Genomic DNA, 22,423 nt, shown 5'->3' with positions numbered 1-22,423 from the left:
AAGTGTCTGCTATCCTGAGAGCAGCTGTTTTAATCCCCCACAGGCATAGAAGTTTGGTTTTACAAGGCAAAAGCATCGTTTAGGCCCGAGATACAGAAAACCTATCAGAGGTGCAGAAAGGACTGGACTCAATGAGAGTCTGTGCAGCTGTGCACGGGGGTTAAATTCTTCTTTTTCAACAAAAGAATCAATATTAAATTAGACAATAAATCCTTCTCCTTCAGTCTAAAAAATCATGCAGTCTGTATCAGCCTCTTTTTGGGCAGCATGTTTGCAGAGTTGAGGTGATGAAGTTGCGCTGCTGTGCGTCTTTTTACGATTCTCCTCCCTGCTCTAAAGAGAGTCCAACAGACCATATCTAACTCATTTATTGCATAGTATTACGATCCTTACTTTCTATAATTATAGAAAGATCATCATAAATGAGTGAAAATTTTATATTTTTTACACCAAAAAGGGTAAACATTAAAAATTAATATTTTTTTTTAAATTTCCCTTTTTTTCCCCCAAATGTCTCGCGGGCCAGATGACACCTGCTGGTGGGCTGGAAGTGGCCCGCGGCCGCCATTTGGGGATGGCTGATGTAGAGTAACTCTATAATGTACAAACTGGCTGTAATTTTTTAATATGACAATGAAATGGAAACTGTCAAAAGCTTTATATTTTGAATTTACTTGTATTGTTTGATAAATATTATATCCATAAGTGTAAATGGACTCAAATGTTACCAAAGACAACAATTTAAATTCTAATTTCTTGGTACCCCATGTAGTGTATTAATTCATGAATAATTTTAATAATGTTTGGAAGTATGAATGTATGTGCTTCACATATATCAATAAAAACAAGTTGGAAAAATGAGGGATGGCGTTCTTTCTAGCCTGTCATTATTTTTAGCATCATTGAAAAGCTGTTAGCTGATATGCTTTTAAAACAACACATTGCACAGTATTTCATATATGAAAAGACTGTTGCTGCACATGACATGCAACCGCAGGGTAGTGCTGTGTCTACCATTTCTACAAATGCACTGAGAAACAGCAAAAGGTTCTGAAAACAGGTCAAAATCAAAGTTTTTACTACACTTAATACTTTGTGTCACTATGTTGTGACTTTAAGGTCGGGGTGCTCTGTGCAATACCGAGTTCACGACTTGTAAATACGACTTGGAGAGACGTTCTATCTGCCACTTCCGGTCAGAGGTGGGGAAAAAAGTCGGATTACCAGTTACATGACAAATGGAACATAGTGTAAGTGTTATTTACAAAATACTTGAACCCTAATCAAAAACCGACACCACCATCAACATGGCGCTCTCATTTACTTCGGCAGAAGCTCTCAGCAGCTCTCAGCTAGCTTGACTGTTATAGTAGTTAAAATCAACCCAAGTCACACAGTGGTAACAGAAGCAACTTTCTCAAACTCAAAGCTTACTTACATATTGATGCAGCTTCTTTAGGCGGTTTCCATCTTCATACTTTTCCCCGTCCTTCCAGTAATCCATATTTGCCATCCTCTATCGTGTTCGCAGTTAGCATCCTCTTGAGGGAATCAGCCGTTGGTAAATCTTAAACCTCGTGCACGCTGAGACCCACTCCTTTTTCATTAGCAAGAAAAAAAGCGGTGAACAACCAGCATGTTTATCATACAAGCATGCCAGAACTTAGACTTCAGTGTAAACTAAACTGAGTCGTGCTGTTAATCAGCTGTAGTACTACAAACTGTCGGCCTTACCTTAGTATATTAGGGCTGTGTGTAGCTGGCTAACTACACAATAAACGTTCAAGGGTCACCGCCATGACGTCACAGAAACGTAACATGTAATTTCTGGTCACAAAACTAAAACAATGTTTTGACTTTACATGTTGATAACTTGATTGTATGATCAGCTGAATGTCCTGACTTTCAATGCTTAATACAGAGGTAAAAGGCTACATAATTGCTCAATAATTTTGTATTTATGAGACAGTTTACTATATTAAACCTTTGAATTAATTTTTTATTTCATTGAGTTTTTCATCACAAATTATTCTTGAAATTTCAAATAAATTAAAACTTTTAATGGTAGTTTTCAAAGGTTTGAAAGAGTGCACAGCTATTGTACTGAAGAAAAAGTACATTTAATCTGGTGAAAATGTACTTGAGTAAAGGTAAAAACAAAACAAACAAACAAACGAAAACTGGTGTATCAATCTACTCAAGTAGCCTAAAAGATTTTGTGCTCTACACATCATGCAAGCATTTAAGTGTCAAGTTTTTTTTCACAGTTTGCAAAAAATCCAACTTTCCTTCATTTTGCACGTTATTCTTATCAAGAAAATTAGAATGATATAAAAATAATTATACAACAATTCATGCTGAATTTGCAATATGTCATTCAGCCCTAACTGTTACTGATTTTAGTATTGATATTTACTCCATGCATGTTTAGCAGAGCCTTGTTTTGTTGCCTACAGGGCTGTAAGGTAAACTAACCAGTCAGTTTACTAGTGTTTTTGAAGTAGATAAATAAATTTATAGCAATTATATTGCTTAATTCCTCATCTACTTTCCTCCTAACATAGGCCTGGCCTACAGGAAATAACAGTTTATGTTTAATCTATCTAATAAGGTGTTGCGTACAATTCATTCATTCATTACTTGTTTTTGAAAAAAAAAAACACAAGTTAAGGGACTTACAAAATTACTGCAAATCTAATCGCAACTGCAATATTAGAAAAATTGAGGCCCAAATAGACTATTTTCCCAAATCGTTCGGCTCTAGTAGCTGCTGAGGAGATGTACAGTAAAATATGATCTTTTCCTTTCGACAAGAACAACATGATAATATTGCTATTCAGTCAGGTTGTTCAGTTAAAGTTTCATCTCTATAATAAAGAGAAAAACAACAGCTCTTTTGGGATGTAATGTGGAATCATTCTTTCTCTATGTGCTCCTGTGTAGTCAACAGAAGTGGAAAAAGTACAAGTACTCGAGTAAAGGTATAGTTACTCTGGTTAAAACTTAAGTAGAAGTAAAATTTATTTCAAAATATACTTAAAAATGCAAGCACCCAAAAATCTACTCAATTACTGTACAGTCACTTGAGTTAATATAATTAGTTACTGTCCGCTGCAGTAGTTTAATGGAAGATAAATCAATCCTTCTCCAGCAAGGGACCGGCTGGTTATTTCTGAATTGCATTTAAAATGTAGGCCTACCACAGTAGTCATATCTATATTAAGGACAGATAATATAGCAGCACATTGAGAATTTCATAAATTAAATTTAGAAACCCAACCAAACACTTGTCAGCAAACACAGGCATGATTTTGCCACCTTAATAAACATCAACAGAGTGTGGGGGGTGGTTGCTGGTCTGTGAAGTGGTAGGCTATTTTTACTCTTTACACTCTAGACAACAGTTTTTATGAAAATGTAAAACAACAAATAGAAAGGAATAAAGGGAGGGGGCCTGATCTCATCATGTACAGCCATGTAAACCCATGAAAGACATTTCACAGTGTGAAGCCCCAATGAAGACACCATGCTGGCATATGGCACCATGTCACAAAACAGAGCAACAAGTCTACGATTTGAATAAATTAGGATAATAGTTGCAGAATGAAATCATTTATTTGATTGGTATGATAGGAGAAGAAATAATAAACTTGTGATGGGATAGCATCTGTCGCCCTGTGGTGTTTTGGAGGGACTGAGGGAGATGTAGCCTCCATCCCAATGTTACTGCTAAGCTGATATATTTCTCTTTATCTTGCTTGTATCTGATTACAATAATGACATGTGATGATTGGAGAAACAACCAACTGTCAGAAGGCATGACCCATGGATACATTCATGTAATGATAGCCATCAAGTGAAGCACAGCCTTAATGTAGTTACCATGGCCAAATTAGATCTCAAAAGTTATTGGAAAGACATACACACGGGTCAATTCAGCTGCTGGCTTGTTTTTTTTTCCTAGCACATAAAACATTCATTGATTTTTTTCTGTGCTGCCATGAAAATGGCAGGCTGTTTGTTATTTATTTATTTATTTTTAAAATAAATTAGCTTGAAAACCACATTTACGGGAAAGAGCGCTGTTTTGCAAGTGTTTAGATATGTTTTTTTCTTATATTAATAATTAAAAGTTGTTCTAGGGATTACATCACTTCCGGCTGTTTGGCGCGGCTCGGTGCAAAGTCCGAAGCTGGAAAGGTAACAGCACTTGGGAGACCGACACGTTTATACGAGGTAAACAAAACCAACTGTTCACAGGTTTAGTGCCCAATTCCAGCTTAATACGTATTTTCTAATGGGCCTTCTCCAATATATTTAGCTGCAAGTTGGCACCTGCTTTGAGGAAACGTTGCATTTTTATCAGAAACGCGTGTATTCACCGGAAAAGGTGTTTCGGTTTAAAGAGTAACCATGTTGACTGGTGACTTTAAGAGACTATGGTTTCCATTGTTAGAATAGATGTTGAATAACCTGTTTTAAAGATTTAGATTTTCGTTATAATCAAAATATACTTTTGAGATAATTATTTCTATATTTTTTAAACATGTGTTACCAGGACAATCACTGACGCATTGGACGGAAGTCACCGGTAAGAAGGGTGACTTTTAAAGTGATACACCTGTAGGGCATCCTTCTGTTTACCTCCATCCTAGCCTAACAAAGTATTGCTATTATGCCTGCAACAAAGAGCTGTGTCATATATAGATGTAAACAGAGGAAAAAAATGATACTGGATCAGTAACCACCTTAGATAATGTCAACTACATCTGCTCAGTTTTCCAAGGAATAGATTTACTGTAATAGCCTGAGTGATAACAGAGACAACATGCTCATAAACTTGTATGACAAAAAGTTTTTGATAGTTCAACATGAATATGGCTCCTTTAATTGTGCATCTCCCTATTTTATGAAAGACTCAAATTTTATGAGACTTTGTTGTCATAAGATAGTACATTATATAGTAATAAAAGATATAGTTCCAGTGTAGAATATTTAAGATTGCATACCTTTTATCTACAAATATGGGTATTTCTCTGAGGGGTTGGAAATCACTTTGGATAGATGGTCCTTTGGTCTAGAAGTGTTTTTAAGCCCTCATGCTTTGCTGCATGGTAAACAAAGCTCATTTTGAGCAAATTAATGGTACAAAGAGATCCTTCATTCTATTAGCTAATTTGCTATCCTGTTTCATTTGAATAAGTACAGCTAGCTAACATTTGTTAAGGAGACAGCTGTTTCTGGAGCAAATCCCCTAATTTGATCAGCTTAATTGCAATAGATTTTGTAAACATCAAGATTGAATGTTGCAACTTTGTCAGTTAGAACAAGGATGCTTTAAAACTAATCCAATCAGATTGCATAAGGGAGCCATTGCAAAAGCCACTTAGACTGTAAAAGGCTTGCATACCCATTAGGGAAAAATTCCCTTAGACAGGAGTAGATAGCAATTGATTGGGACTTCCTTGAAAATATGTGATCGCTCCCTCTAATTTGTGATTTGTGAAGTCGTTGGGTGGTCTCCAAAAGCTGTTTGGTTGTAGGTCTCACTTGTCATTGGAGCCTAGATTAGGTGCCCAATTTTTCTTCTAGATCCTAATAAACCTCATCAAGAAGTCAATAATGTGGTCATTTTAGCCAAGGAAAGCCTTGTACATTTTCCATCTAGTGACCCTGAAGGCAGCCACCCTCATTTAGTTTCATTAGCTGCATTTTGTGCATTTATTAAATGTTTTTAAATTTAAATGAATGCCTTTTTGTGAGTGTAAAGTTGAAGTTTGCTTTGCACCATATTTTTTTCAATATTAACGAGCAATGCACTTGAAGTATTGCACTAAATTGCATGCTGTCTTAGGTTTATATTCAGAGAAAAATCAAACGTGCATCTTTCTTTAATGTTTTCTCACTAAATTCCAAATGTGAGATTTGCCTCTTCTCTTGTCTTCCACAGTTTCAACATGTCTGAAGTGAGCAGCCAGCTGCCCACAGAGCCCATCTCTGCAGTCGGAGTAGTCAGTTTTCTTAACAAGGCCCATGATGGCTTCTATGCTGTGAGTTTTCATTTTAAACTATAGGGAGCATTTTTTCATGAAACATCTTGATGTAATAAGGATGCACTAAACAAAACAAAGAGTTGTTATTAATAAATGTTGACATAATGTTTATTATAAAACAAAACTGATTCAAATGAGAAATTGATTTCCACCAGGGAAAAGCAAGGGCATTACTGCTGATTCTTTCACTCTATTCCTCTGTTTACCTGTACATTTTTTTTGTGTTTCTGCTGAAAAAGATATAAAAAGACCAAAAATTATAATTTAAAATAGCTGCATTTGGTGCACAACAGACACCATTAGAGTAAAAAATAGCAAGAACTATGACAGAAACATTAACAACTATTTTCCCTGAAATTAGTTGTGTGGCAACAGTTTGCCCCCACTATGAGACTCAACTGTCTAAAAAACAATGAAATGATGGCTCTAATGACCTATGATAACTACATTACATGTAGAAAATTATCCAGTTTTGCAGTTTTGTATGAATATATACAGCTGATGTATGTAGATTTTTTTAGAGCCAAAATCTCAGCTGGAAATATCAGCAGAAATTTTCATATTGGCATATATCAACTAGAAAAGCACTCAGAGAGTGCAGACCTCCGCCATCAGCCCTATCTCCCAATAGTGAAGAATCCTTTAAAAACATTCCTGGATTCAGATGGTGATCCGGATCACTCCCAAAATCTAATTCGCCGATTACTCCCTCCCCGGTGAGGTGGAGACACGGTGAGGCAAAGCATTGGCTTCGCTACATGTGGAAGTCATGGCAGAGGGTGAATATTCCTCTATTCCTCCCAGCATTGTGAGTATTCTTGCTACAATTCACTGTCTTTCTCTCCGCTATGCTCCAACTTGTCTCCACGACCGGGCGTGTGTCTTTCAAACTGTATAAACTCCAAAACTTTGAATAAGTAACTCATGTCCGCCATCTCCTGGTGTAAAGTGGTAACAGTGCAGACCTCTGCCATAAGCCCTATCTCCCAATAGTACAGAATCCTTAAAAAAATTCTTGGATCCAGATGGTGATCTGGATCACTCCCAAAATCTAATCTGTTCTTCCTTATGCCATTTCTAACATTTCCTGAAAATTTCATGAAAATCCGTCCTTGACTTTTGAGTTATGTTGCTAACAAACAAACAAACGAACAAACTCACCCAATCACATAACCTCCTTGGTGGAGGTACTAATTACTTTATAAGCTAATATCTGCCGATACCAATATTGACTGCTCTCCGATACCAGAATCTTACCAATATTATCATGCATTCCTACTCTATACACATATTTTTTGTTTCACTTCAGCTGTCCTGTCCAATAGTAAACAAATCCCTAAAATTAATCTAAAGAGAAAGAATCATTTACTAAATATCAGACAAATACTTGAGAAAAAAATCTCTTAGACTGAGAAATGGATAAATAAGCAGTAGGTACAAAATAAACCAGAATTACTCATCATAGCTGCCCACCATGCAGTGTGCCTAAATATGCTGCATGGAGTCTCTGACAAGGGCTCTGAAGTGAGTTTTGGGGTGAGACCTCAGACTGCATCAGTGTGGGCGAGAAGTAGGTCCAGGGTTACCAGAAAGGTCCTTACTGACCTGATCCTCAGTTCAACCTGAACGTGAGTCTGTTCATTTATACGACTGACATCATATCAGCAATTCATCTTTGAAAAGAAAGGGGTGGATCTCCAGTCTCCAAGAATGAAGCTTCATTTGTACTTTGGCATTAGACCTATATCATTCTCTGCTCACTGCAGAGTCAGATTATCATTGAGGAAAATGTCTAATTTGACATAATGTGCTTTTCAGTGTGTTTTAGTCCTCTGTAGATTGTACGTGTTATAGTTTTAAGTGATTATGTATCATAACTTACTTGCGGCATGCTGGCAGCCAGCCAGAATGATGTTCTTTTTTTGAAGATGATAGATGACTTATTCATAAAGTTTACTTTGATGATCAGTAAGATTTCCTTCCTGACATTGTTACTGGTTGCCACCAGTGTTACAGACACACCAGAGGCAATGGTTTAATGATGTTTGCTTGATGCCCACCAGTTTACCCCCCTGTTCTCCTTACATTACCAACAACTTTAACAACAGTGTGAGTATGTGGGCATGTAATGCAGGAATCAGTTGAACCTCTCTTTGTGTTGTAAAGGTTGGAGGGAGTTAAAAGAAAAGATTGTGTGTGTTATACAAAGCACAAAGCAAGCTCAAGGGCAGATCTCTCTTCCTCCATCTCTCTTCCTTTTCAGACTTCTTCTTGCTTTCAGCCTAAACCCCAAACCCCCCCAACACCGCCTCAGTTTTTATGTCTTCCTGCTCCACCCTGCACACCCAGCTTGTTCTAATCTCTGGCAGATGATGGTGGGTTGGCATCAGAACGGAGCCACTGGCAGGGAAGCTGCACGCACACCACACGGTAGTGACAAAGAGAGAGAAACCCCTTTAGACTTCCTCCTCTGCTGCTCCTCTGTGCCAGTGCATTTCACATGATGTGCAAATACTGTGTGCTTTTGTTAGGGCTAATGTCACCTGTTTTTCTCAGTTGTAGATGTTCAATACGATTTTAACACTTTTTTCTTTTGTTAGCCAACAAAACATAGTCAAGCTGTCTGAAATTTGGAGACTGCTCAGACTCCAGTTATTAAAAGCTCTAATAAATTAACATTTTAAAGCTGTAACAGTCACTGCATCAAGTATAAAGGGTTTAGGAATTATGAATTGAAAACCAATTAAAACTTCCACACAACCTCTATAAATCTTCAAAACATACAGATAGTGTTGTTGGCTAAAATCAAATTATTTTCACCTTATTTTTTTATCTAATTATTGTTTAACCGTGCTAGTAGTGGATTATAGCTTTAACTCTAACTCATTCTGTGAAAACTATTGTGTAGACTGAAATTCTTATTTATTAAAGACCGAAAGCTAATTATAGCCACCTACCCTTCATTTTAGTGTCAAAATCAGGTTTTCATTTAACTTTTTATTGTTTGTTTATTTTGGGGGGTTTTGTTTGTTTTGTTTTTGCATATCTGGAATATCTTACAAACATTTATATACACTGCCATGGAATTTGGTGCATATTTATATTATATTCATTGTACCCAGTGAAGAAAAATACTGAACAGATTTTGCACTTCTCTTGACTGGCTTTGGTCTGTCTCAACTGACATTTGTCCTTAGAGTCTTTTTGGCTGACCAATGAGGTCAGCCCTGCATATGGCTCTGTCCGTATACTGACTGACTAAATGCCTGAGTGAGTGACCCTACTTTATAAGCCATAGAATACAGGTTGGGTTTGCTTGTACTGAATGCCGTCGGTAATGGCTGCCTCCACTGTGTTCACTAGAGCCATACATACAGAGTTGCGCTATGGGTGGGGTTTAGTTGGACTGAAAGCCGTCTAATGGCTGCCTCCACTGCTCCAAATACCTCAGATATAGCTTTAGCATTGTGTCTGTTTATCCAGAACTGTACCACATTTCTGTATAAAATAAAGAATAAAAACAACCCTAACAGCTTTTCATGTTGGGAAAGATGTTTTCACTTTTCTCCTGACCTGCTTTGGCATCACTATATGATAGTTGAGGGGGAAAGGGTACCTTCTTGTATGAATATGAGTCCGCCACTTGGACTTGAGTCGCACTTAAGTCGCACACCGGTGACTTGAGACTTGACATGGACTCACACGCACAAGACTCCAGACTTTACTTGGAATCGTGATTTGAGACTCCTGCTTGAATCTTCGGTTCTTAATTTTTCCATCATGAGCTCCTGTCCCCCTGTCACTCTTTCTCCTATCGTCCCTTTCTCTTTGACTGTTCGTGTGTCTTTTACGCGGCAGCGTTGGCTGCTCTCCTCTGATCCTGGTCTTCTTTCATTCTGCATAACAATGACACACACAAACGTGACACTCACACAAACACCTACACTGAAACGCAGGCTAACATGTTGGTAGTGTAGACTCAAAGCTTCTATCTGTTGAGGTAAAAAGTTTCAGAATACTTGAGGACAAACACCTGAACTTCCTCCTCTAAAAGCTCCTCTCTCACCATGGAGGACCAGTGCATCAGCACTGTGTGTGTGTGTGTGCACTCCAAGTGTGTGTCTCTGTGTCACCTGCATGAGCCAGGGTTGTGTGCTATGTTAAAATATATTTAGTAAATATTTCCTTAATACTATATCTGTATGGGGAACAAATAAATGTTAAAATCTCTGCATTTGTTTTGTTAAGAGAATGCTACTTGAACATTTGACACGTCTTCATTTGCAAGGAATACGATAAATGTGATGTTTATTGATCATTAACGGATATAAAACACAATAGAAACACTAAAGTAGAAATTCAGCTTAATTTTACACATATAAAGACCCTTACACACCTGTCTGAGGAGAATTACAATCGTTCATGAAACCTGCTGTAGTTTTATTTTGTTTAGAATAAACGGTTCATTAACAGTAAGTTTTTTATTGTTAGTATAAACCTACTACCATTTAAGACTTATATCTGACAAACAAAAACATTTAACCTCCAGTGACTCAGTGTCTGTCTTTATCAGTGAAGTCTGACACATGTCTCTGTAGAGTTTCATATGCACACAGAGAAGAGCTTTATTAAGAGGAGAGACAGAGAGAGAGAGAGAGAGGACAGCATGTAGCTATACATTTAAGTAGCCACAATAAATTTGGCTCACAAAAAATAACAATAATGACAAAATCACTAGGGTTGGCCATATTCTGGGTTTTAACCTGGTCTTGTTATTCTGGCCTTTGTCCTTTCCCGCAGAGCATCATGTGAACTGACTCCAAGCTATCGCAAGCTAACCTTCTGCCACCTAAAACGGTCTGCCACAAAACACATTATCACTGTAAAAACACGTAAATGATGTATAATCAAGTATGCATGCAGTTATGTGATTGCTAACTGAATGCAGAGTTAAATATATATCTGGCTTAACCACCTCTTTGTAATAGGTCAGACTTATTCCACTTACAACTACTTCTAGTTACAATTTAAACCCTTCAAATCGCTTTTTGGTATTATTGTCCACTAGCAAATGTTAGCAATACACTGAGCTGTCAACAAAAGCAACATTGGAGCTGCTAGAGAGAAAAAAACCTGCTAAATAGCAAAAGTTTAACATGGTTATTGCTACTATTATCTTTAGTGATGCATTTCAGTCTGACCTGGTTTTACTTAGTAGAATCAAAATCTATAAAACTCATCCTTCAACGTTATGAAATATCGAAATCCTATCTGCAATAAGAAGTCAAGTACAAGTTAGCCTTCGAGAAAACATTCAAGGCATTTCAGTCTCTGATAAAAGACTTCTAATGCATTTCTCCAATCCTCAAGAAGATCTTTGAACATCACGATGAGGGCTTTCATCTGCAGACAAACAAAAATATCACCGCTCGTCTTCAGTGTTAATGCAGCTCTGAGAAGGGGAAGTCTCCAGATATTACACTGTATTGATTTTTTCTTCCTTTCAAACTAGACTTCTTTAAGAATTCCTCCTTAATACCGACTGCTCTCCATTCTAACCATACTTTTTATACAGCAGATCAAAGGCCTGATTAACTCTTTTGCTCTCTGATTCGAGGCGCTCACATCTCTGAACTTGAGCAGGTTGTTCCAACACTCGAGAGCACAGGCCCAGATCAAACACTGCTCCGCTGGGATCAGGAGCTTTGCTGAAGCACCAGCAGCCACCCAACATCAAACACTGGGAGTGGATTCATGCACGCTCACGCTCTGTGTAGAGGTTACTGAGCAGATAGGCGTGTGTTTCAGATTCACCTGAGAATCTGACATCCTGTGCTCATAAACTCATTACTTTAGGTAAAGAAGACTTTTACTAGCTTCTGATTAGCTATCATGCTGCAACACTCCGAGAGCTGCTTGTCTATTTTTCATCTTTCAGGATATAGTGTGACAGTTAAAAATAAGCTTGTTTTAAGCTTGTTCACTTTCTTGCCAAGAGTTATAGTGGATGCATATACAGTCGTATATCTGTGGGCTGATTCTGAAGTAAGGAGGAATTTAGCTTTGCATGATGAGTGAAAAAGGGACAATAAGATTAGCTAGCCTACTCATTAACAACTTTACTGGCACTCCTATGCCTCAGAAAAAAAACTATGTTGCTTCTGAACTGTTTGATTATTGAGACACAACAAATAGTGCACTGCAATAGCTACAAGCAGAAGCGCTTCATGAAAGTCCTGGGCAATCAGAAAAACAGTTTAAAAGAAAGAAAGAAAACTGAAATATTGATGTTCCCAGATGGCTACATTTAAAGCTGATTGCATGGAAATCTAAATTTAGACTTGTTGACTTGTCTCAAGTACAGAAAACACTCAGAAAACAGTTAAAATTACCACAAGTCACCCACAAGTATGTACAGCATCATAACGGTTTGCAGAGTGTAGCCAAAGTTTGCAGGGCTAGTACAGCCAGCTTTAATGTTGTCCTTGCACGTCTGCATTCCTGTACTGATAACACTTTTTATGGTATTATAGTCAGTGGAGGACGGTGGATAGAGTCAGATATGGGGATGCCAGAGCAGGGCATGACATGTGGGAGAGGAGCTACAGGCCCAGCGCCACCATCTGTGTGCCATTCTCCACATTTAACACAGCCCCCTGTGGTCTAAATGAAATGACTTTGCTGTGCTTTGGTTAAAATATAAAATGGATCAAACACCAGATGAGGTTTTTGACCCAGTATTGGGAATGCACACATACAGTTACCAGTATCAGGTCTTGGTTCTAAGGCTGCTTGATTACAGTAAAAGTCATGATCATGATTATTTTCATTTATATTGGGATCACTATCGGTCAGCTCCGGGGATACACAATATTGTCAGCCTGATATCAGTGCAGGGAGATATTAGCTTAAAAAGGTGAATGTGGGCACCAGCAGATACCAAAGTTTCTTCCAATAATTGCATCTGATATATTAACTGTATATTTTGGCCATATACTAGGGCTGGGCAATTAATCACAAATTAGTTTAAATTGCAATATAAGCTGCTGCCATTTTCAAATCACAGACAGTGCAAAATTCCTTAACCTAACGTGTCAAAATACCAGTTTGATAAATTTGTTTTTGCAGCACAGATTTTATACTTTACACATTATATGAACATTCATGTCTTTTTTTTTTAGAATAGTTTACAAAAATCCTGTTTCCTGTTTCCTGTTCTTGTATATGATTTTCTTAATCAAAATGAGAGTAACATAAAAAATGATCATCTCCTTCAGCTTAGAAATTGATATCAAATCTGCTATATGAGCCAAAATCGCATTTGGATATTTTTCTCAAATCTTTCCTCCTTAGTTTAAATTATCTAATGTTGTGCTGGTTTAATGTAGAATGATTTATTTCCTGTATTTGTTGAACCTAAAAATAATTGTATGTTAAATCAAAATCGCAATATTGGGGAAAAAATAGCAATTAGAATCATTCAGCCTTACCATACACACTCATAAATTCAGTTTTAGGCTGGACCAACAGACCTATGTCAGTTGAGGTCTTGTTCTTTTTGTATCCCCATTCTTTAAACCTTAAAGGGTGTTTTAAGGACTAAAGTTTGTATCTTTGTTCATCCTCAAACCTTTAAGTGTGTTCAAAGGACTGAGATTTCAGGTCTTAAAAAATTAAATTAAATATTAGTGTCTGTATTTGGTAACAGCTCAGTTGAATCTGTAAATATTGGCATATCAGGTATTGGTAAAAATCCAATATCGTGCATCTCAATACTTGTACCAGGCTTATGTCCTTGTACTATTACTCATGAAACATTGCAGATACTGTGCTCGGTATCATTTAAAAGCATGAGTTAGCCTTTCATTATGTGAGTACGTAGTCAAAGTTGGAGCCATGTCTACAGTTCCGTGATATTTTAACATAAATGAGGATGACAGAAGTAGAGAATGAAACTATGCACTGATAAATTGTGAAGAGGGGTGAGGAGCATCTGATGGAGATAAAACAAACTTTCAAAATAAAATTTAAAAAAAAAAGAGTTATGGTGTTATTAAGTTCTCATGTTTGTACTTGTTATCTCTGAGTACCCAAATGTTAGTACTTGTACTCGGTCTGGAAAAATGTGATATCATTGCATCCCTACTTCAGTATAAACCAGCTCTTTCTTGGCGCTTGTCTCTGTAAATGCAGAAGAACTCCTGCTCCTTCATCTGGAGTTCAGCTGGCCTCAGCGATGCTCTTAACCGCATTAATGACTCCCTTCCAGGTTTGTTTTTTATTCCATTTAATGCCACTTTCAGGCTGACAAACAACACATTTTCTTGACTTTTTCTCCTCTGAGCTGGAGATTGCATGTGTTACAAGAGGAGCACTCTTTTTTGCCGTGTTACATACCTCCATGTCATAAACTCTGAGTGAGGCCCGCTGAACTGTGAATATAAAAAGGCATGTTATTTCAATGACGATTGTTTTCGGGCAACGTATTTATCAACATCCGCTCCTTAATGCACTGATTAGCAAAACGTAAGTTTCGTAAATCCCATGTGGACCGTGTCATGAGAGGATTTCCACACCCACATCTACACTGGTCTCTACTCCAGATTGATAAATGAAGGCCAATGAAGACTCCAAATGGAAGATTTTTTCAATCTCAGATGTAGGCTGAGCAAAAACAAAGGTTGGCCTTGGCTTATTTTAGATTTTGCACATCAGTTGATACCCCAGATACCCACATTTATTCCCTAAATACTGAAAAGGTGGAGTTTCCATGATATGTCTCATTTAAACTTTGAAGAGGGCTATGCTAGCTGTTATTCTCCTCTTATGCTAATCAGTCCCAAACTCCACTGTTAATGCCCAGACTCCGTACTTCATGCACAAACTTAAGAGCTGTTTTCTCAAGCCAAATACCCCCAGAGAACACAATGTCAAACTTGAACTCAAGTCTTTTTCACTGTAGTAGTTGATGAAGCTCTTTACAGTCAGCAGTCATCTCTCTTAAAAGAAACAATCTGAACCATTTTCTATTTTCAGTCTTTTATGCTTCATTGAAGGGACTGGTTTGTTCCCTGTACCTCTCTTTATGTCTTTTCCACCTGGTTTCACTCCCCTGAGATTTCTGATTGTGTGCCGTTAGATCGTTTTATTCACAGCTGCGCCTCTCATTGCTTCATAGAAACTTGCTGGTGGCATCTGTCTCCAGAGATCCTTCACAGGAGAATTCAGCACCCCCTAAAGACTCGTTTCATAGGTGGGCTTTTAGATCACTGTAAGCTCCAGATTTCAGGAAGTGGCAGTTGAATCTGTCATTGCATTTTGATTCAAATGCTACAAACATATTTCAATATCAGAGCCTGACGTCTCTTATCAGACATGTGGCGCTCTTTTGATTGAAGTCGTTGTAATGACGGAGCCGTACAGAGGCACACTTGAAAGTATGAGAGAGGAGCCACCGTAACTTTACACATGCCTCTCCTGCAGTAGCTCAGCAGTTGGCGTTTCACATTCAAGGTGCGTCGCAGCCTTGCTGCCGGCGTCTGTGGCAGGATGATGCCTGAGGTGCCTCGGAGGAGGAGCGTGCCCTCGTTACTCCTCAACTTGACTTTGGGTTTCACAAAGCGAGCCCTTTGTTTACGCTGACAGGATGCGCTGGCTACTGACCTGGAAAAAGTGGCCAAGACGGGTTGTCTTGTAAGGAAGAGGGAGCCCGGTGATGTATCGGCTCCTTCTGGGACCTTTCATGGAACTGCTGCTGGAGACGCCCCGCCATTCCTCTCGCCGCTCGTCTCCCGCTTTTTCTCTCTCTCTCATCCCACTATCTATCTCTGTTCCCCAGTCTACTCTCTGCTCTCATCCCATCTAGTCAGTGGTGGTTTTTCATGAATCTCCCCATGCCATGTTTCCCCCCAACCCAGTCACCGAGGTCATTCATCATTATTGTCAAGGGGGTAATGTGTGTGGGTGGGTGCAGAGATCTATGACTTCTTCATTTGAATGAACCTCATTAGATTGACTCTTCTTTGTAAAGGATCCCTTTAGAAAATAACTCTGGCAGTTATTTAGGTGATTTTCACATGATAGCCAATGGAACATGACGCTTCAGCCGAGCGTATTTGCTGGAACGATGGAGAAGTGTGTGTGATGCAGTCTGCAGGTTGTGTTTTGCTTTATCATTCTGCTCTGCACACCTACATTTACATAGCAATGTTGTGTTGGGCCTTGAGCTTGACTTGTGGTGCCTACATGCTGTCAATATGGTGCACTTCATTATTTTTACTGACTCCACTGATCATTTACAACTAAGAATGAGCCTATTGTACAAGGACGAGCTGCTTAGCTATTTGGGTTTGAAATTATTTATGCATGCACATGAAATGGTTTAAATCCTCTGTAATTTATTCTTGGAGGAGTTGACTCATAAAATAATAGAAGGATCCACACAGAAGAGGTGGAGCAGTAAAAATATTTAAGGTACATGCGTCGTATTCTTAGTTAACCTGTTTCTTGCTCCTGGGATGCTATGTTTGCTTTATATAAAAAAATAAAAAATACTTTCCCCATTTACCCCTGCTTTCCCACAGAAACGCACTGAAGTTTGGTTTCCTTATTAGAGCAGATCCTTGTCAGGGCATCTTTAATCAGCCTGGTCCCGGGGGATGATATTTTTAGCCACCTTTTTGGAGGCTAAGACTCCTTTACCCACGCAGAGCACTAATGAGATGGAGCTCTAGTGTTGGCAAGCGTTAATTAAGGCTAGTATGCAAGGGAAGAGGCAAAAGCAACACGCTCATGGCATACATACATTAACTTTATCCCACCTCCTGCATGTTTTTTCTCTCCTTGTTTTTTTTCCTCTCTTTTTTTCCACGTAGGTTGCACAAACAACAGATGGCTCTGACGCCGACCTGTGGAAGGACGGCTTATTCAAATCCAAGGTCACCCGCTACCTCTGTTTCACCAGAAAAACTGTAAGTGTGAACGTAAACTTCTGCCTCTCCCTATGCATTCTGCACTCACACATCATCTGCCGCACCTTTTGGGCTTGCCAGCAGTTATTAAGTCGGTTTTGTGCAGCCAGAATATCTTTATGCACTTTACACTTTGATCTGTGAAAGTCCCACTTAAAAAAAGGGCCAGCGTTGGCAGTGCAGTTTTGAACTTTTACATATAATGAATTTGCATGCATATTCCAGATGAATAATACCTTGGTGAGATATTTTTCATGTTGTGCATCCTCCTGAGGATATTATTTATGTTTATTCATGAAACAACAATGAGCTGTATTTTAACTATTCCAATTTATTCAATCAGCAGCGTCCCTGTAGAGGAAGCTGTTACGAAGCAGTGATTCTTGAAAGCTGATGCACATTTAATTGTGAATGTAAAAATACTCCTTTTATGTAATGAATTTCTACTTTAAATTCTGTTTGGTTTCAGAGCTACAACCCCATTTCCTAAAAAGTTGGATAAGCACTAAAGGAAAATAAAAACAGGATGTGATAATTTGAAAAACTGAATCCCCATTTTAATTGAAAATAACAGAAAGCAGCATATCAGATGTGGAAACTTAGAAACATCATTGTTATGCACAAATACATCCACTGACAGCAACACCATTCAAATTACCTGATAAACCAGTTAGACTATTTCACATGTCCATGGCATGGCATATATTTCACATATAACAAGGCAAGAAATCATAAATGGTGTATGGGGAGGGCAACACTTTCCAAAATAATTCCTAGAGGGTGACCGGACAAAATTTCTGTCTTTAACATTCAATCAGAACAACTAAATGTAGCAATGTAGTAAGCATGTGCTGCCACTGAGAAACAAACTACATAAGCTCGACAGGCAGCAGTTATCATTGTTCACTATCAGTGGAGCCAGTTAGTAGATTAAACATTCGCTGAAGCTGGTTAGTTAAAGAGCAAAACAACCGTCCTCTAATAAAAGCTCTCAATGTGATTCTTTGCTCTTTAGATTAAGAAATGTTCTGTTCTGATAATCTCCCTCCCTCAGTCCCTTAGCTACCACCTTGTTCTCCTTAAATGACACCAATTGGTCCACCATTCTCTTGCTGGAAACAGTGTTAATTTCGGCAGCTATTTTTAATTTCAGTCTTAGTTTTAGTCTTTAAATGAAATGCGTTTTAGTTTTAGTCACATTTTAGTCTAGTTTAAAACTCAAAATATTTTAGTCTAGTTTTAGTGCATAAAAAGTCCCCACATTTTAGTCTTTACTTTTAGTCCAAGCATTTATTCTCTTGCCTAAATCTGCTACCAAGTCATGGTAGTGTGTTCTGTGCACTCTGCTAAACCTGGGATCCCTGTTTTCTACTGCTGAGAGGCAGAATAGCTATAGATGCATTATTTTTTGACAGATTTACCCACAGTGGAGAACTATCACGCATTTTGAATGTCCGACAAAAACTAGACTACATTTTAGTCTAGTTTTAGTCACTTTGAGGAAACTAAACTTAGTTTTTGTCAGTTTAAGTCATCACAGGTCAATTTTTGTTAGATATGGTCTAGTTTTTGTCATGGAAAAAATGGCTGTCGACAAACATTTTTAGTCATAGTTTTAGTTGACGACAGTAACACTGGCTGGAAATGACATTTCATTGTGTAGTTTTGCAAGATTGACCTGCCTTATGACAGACATGGAATTTGACTTATTTGTCAGCTTTACAAGGTTACCTATTGGCAAGGAATTTGCAATATGAAAAGATTGAAAAAGTTTTGAAAGGGGGCCAAGTGTTAAGCCTTCCCAAAATGTTCTGTGGTATACAGAATAACCACCGTGTTTTAAAAACCAAATTATAAAAGAAACAGTAACGACCAATCACTGAGCTAAGTGCACAAGCAAAGGGAGCAAAGTGCACACCTCTACACTTATTTCATTCTCTCTACTCTTTTACAAAAAAAATAATTTATACATATTTTTTTAAACAAGACATGACATCAGCAATGAAAAAACAAATCATTGCCAGCCATTCAACATTCCATTTCATCATTTCCATTTAGCCCATCTTTTAATGTACAAGTTATTTCTTAGTCTCAGTAAGAAAGTCAGTCTTTCCATCCCATAAAGTTCTTTGGTAAGTTTAACTTAGTGGTCTGTTGTGGGAGGATCCATCTGTAACCATTTGAGGGGGATTGCCTTTTTTGCTGCCACTGTAAATTTTCAGTAGGCATTTGTCACATCCTGTTATTTCTTTAGGAAGTCAAAGGGATATGTAGTTTGCAGTAATTCCTCTACCCTTTGATTAAGTTATGGAATTAGTAGTACCTTTATATGCCTTAATAGTTAACTGTAGTATATAGTTAAGTTCCTTATTGTTTCATTTTCCCCTATTGCTTTACAGAGATATTGTCTTAACTTTAAAAATAAAAAAAGGCTGATTTTTCTAAGTCATACTTTTCTCTTTATAGTTGTTACGCGTTTTTCATTATTTACAGTAGACGCTGATACCTCTATTTGACCAACATATAAACCCAGAATCCATGCATCCACATACAAAATGCTTTAAGTATTAAAGAGTTAAAACAAAAGAAGGATGTTTATTACAGGGGCGCTGGAAGTGATTTATAGCTGCAGCCTTTCCCTCACACTTTACTGGTGAACTGAACTACATCAGGACAGAGGATGAAATGGAGTTCAGTGTCTTTTTCCTCTCCTTCTGTGCACAGTGGTGAAGATGCGATTTCTTTTCCCCCTTACTCAGAGTTTAAGAAAAAGTAATCAAAAACTAATATATCACAGGATGCTAGAATCATTTTTGTAATTTTGAAAATACAAAGACAGGCTGTAAAATGATTTATTGTCAATCTGTGCAACAATGAAGAGCTTGATCTGTGAGTTCACTTAGCAGGAAGTGTACAAAAAGCAGCTTCAGCACCCGAACCAACCAGTAACAATGACATTTATCTGGATATCGCATAAAAGAGGTTGATAGAAATTAGAGCATTTAAAAACAACTGTTGATGGTTTTAATGGTGCTTGGCATCGCTGCTGCAGCACCCTGCATGCATGGTTATAAACACTAAACTTTGGATCATTTTAGTCACTAATTCACCCCCAGAAAAGACATTTATAAAGTTTTTCAACTGACATTGCCATGGGTTGCATTACAAGCAGTTGTGCATGTTTTACAGTTTCCCTTTAGGGAGGACCATTGCACATTATAGTCCAGTGCCATGCTATGCCATGACATGTAAATATGAGTGCATATCAGTAGCAGTGGCATACTAGGCCTGCATCATTAACAGGAGTTATGTAATAACATTTATGGCATATTCAAACACAGGCAGAAGTGCTGCTGCTGGAAATGGACACACGCTCCTTAGGCCTTTATTATAAGCATGCGCTAATTACACAGCACCTTCACTCATGATTGTAATTCAAGCAATCCAGTGGGAATTTTTAAATACCCTGGGCCAGGTATTACCATATTACTGCTTGACCTTAGTGTGAAATGAAGGAAAACATCCAGTGGAACATCTTGTAATCAATTAGTTACAGGTTAGTAAAATGATTAGGGACAAAAACAGCATCCCTTTTAAAAGATTGAGGTTGTGTTTAGCTGTCTGTAAAGTCCTAATTTGAGCAGCGTTGACTCTCCTATGGATAAAGTGTTTCCCATAATGCTGCTGGGTCAATTTTGGATTCCTGCACTCAGCCTACAGCTGCATGGCTGTCAGCAGCTCTATCCATAAATACACCTGCTTACATCTCTAGCATTATCAACCTGTCCAACCTCAGCTTATTCAGCTCCCTATAGGCTGTCTCTTCATTTGTTGCTATGTGCAGTCTGCAGGCAGACATTGCAGACAATATTGTAAACAAAACCTTGCATTCTTGTTCGTATTTTGCATCAGCTCAATCTTAGGACTTAATCAAGTCTCTTTTTTTATTTTTACATACTTTGTAACAGCATGCCCTCTAAAAGCCAGGCAACTTGGCAGCTTCTGCCTCACGCCTGAGCTCAATCTGGTCTTTAGTTTAGTATATAGCATACAAATAGCCTTCCCCTAGTTCCTGTATATCATCTTAAAATGAATGTCCACATTGTTTTAAAGACTTTGACACAAATAAAACATGACAGAGCCATCAACAAAGGCTATTTTGTCTGCCAGTCAATGGAGCTCCCACTGTAATTGTCTATGACAAAAACAGATTCTGTAAAATTAGCCCCTGAATTACGTGGGGGGAAGTAAATAGTTTGTGATTTATCATACTCCAGGTTGGAGGTAGAAAGGCCCTTTTGTCAGGCACTGATGGAAGAAATCTCTGCAGCAAAAAAGAGGGGAAACACTAAAAATGGTTCCATGCATAGTAATAACATTCATCCATATTCCTCCTTAAGTCGGTATAAAAACTATGAATAAAAAATGCCTCTAATGGTAATGACTGTCGGGCAACAGTAGCAGTGAAATTCAGCCTCTTCGGACGCATCCAGTCACGCCTGGCTCGCCCCACTCTCCACCGCCGCTCTGTATTATTGCAATTTATTATGGCAAAAAATGAAAACGTAATGGGAGGCAGGGAAGAGTCATGCTTGAAAATGTCAACTACACAGTCCCTGATTGTTTTTAACCAGTCCCATTCTGTTGATTAGACTGCCTCCTCTGTCTCCCATCATCCCACAGCTTCTCACCAAAAGGTTGAGAATGATTACAAGTTCACAGATGCATTCTCTCATAGTAAAAAAAAGCTATTAGAGAGTAATTACTTCAGCTATTTTGTCAACCCTTCTCTTTAGAGACTTCCTGAGCTTTTAGTAAATCATTGGCTCTTATTATCTCCACATTTCCTTCCCCTGAGCTCTCCAAAAAACAACTAACCTTTTCTCTTTCTGTCCTTTTTAAGAGTCAAATTTGCATACATGGGTTTAAACTCCCTGACTCTCTATCTTTAAGGGGCCGGAGGTTGTTGTGGACATGAAGCTGATTGACATAAAGGACGCGTTGCCAGAGGGCTTCACACCTGTGGAAGAAACAATGGACACAAGTAAGTAAACAGTCAATACCGACCGCTCTCGCTCTTTTCTTCTTTTTGTTTTTTCTCCCTCTCCGACCAGCGTATGCTGAGGTCCTCGGGGGCAGCTTTGCTTGAGATAGTGAATGTTTTATGGGTGCAGGTTAGCTTAATTTATGGCAGAGTCTGGGAATAAAATAAACATTTTGCCCCGGAGGTACAAGAGGAGAGAATCATGAGTCATTGTTTATCTCAGCTGGAGCCGTGCTTTTCTTTATGAGGGGCTTATTTATTTATGTATTTATTTGGGGAGAGGACGAGTGGATGGGGGTTATCTAATATTAATGAAATGCATTCCCCAATGCTTTAGTGCTTTTTGAGTGCTATGT

At 38.2% G+C, this 22,423-nt stretch overlaps 1 protein-coding gene across 3 annotated transcripts in view; it reads left to right on the top strand.

The window, feature by feature from the left end:
- Window positions 1-1,208: 1,208 nt before the first annotated feature.
- The window catches only part of mvb12bb (multivesicular body subunit 12Bb), a 68,704-nt gene continuing 47,489 nt past the window's right edge, over window positions 1,209-22,423 (top strand). Inside the window, exons 1-5 of one of the 3 annotated variants that reach the window (XM_041786779.1) lie at window positions 1,209-1,250; window positions 4,143-4,236; window positions 5,951-6,050; window positions 16,928-17,023; window positions 21,977-22,067. In XM_041786779.1, coding sequence (XP_041642713.1) covers window positions 5,958-6,050; window positions 16,928-17,023; window positions 21,977-22,067 — 280 coding nt within the window. In that variant the 5' untranslated portion in view covers window positions 1,209-1,250; window positions 4,143-4,236; window positions 5,951-5,957. The remainder of the gene's footprint in view (window positions 1,251-4,142; window positions 4,237-5,950; window positions 6,051-16,927; window positions 17,024-21,976; window positions 22,068-22,423) is intronic. The other 2 variants (XM_041786776.1, XM_041786778.1) reach the window with 2 other exon arrangements.

The sequence above is a fragment of the Cheilinus undulatus genome, linkage group 5, assembly GCF_018320785.1.
Source record: "Cheilinus undulatus linkage group 5, ASM1832078v1, whole genome shotgun sequence".
NCBI lineage: Eukaryota > Metazoa > Chordata > Actinopteri > Labriformes > Labridae > Cheilinus > Cheilinus undulatus.
Note: the sequence above shows the minus strand (reverse complement) of the source record. Positions and strands in the feature narration are given on the sequence as shown.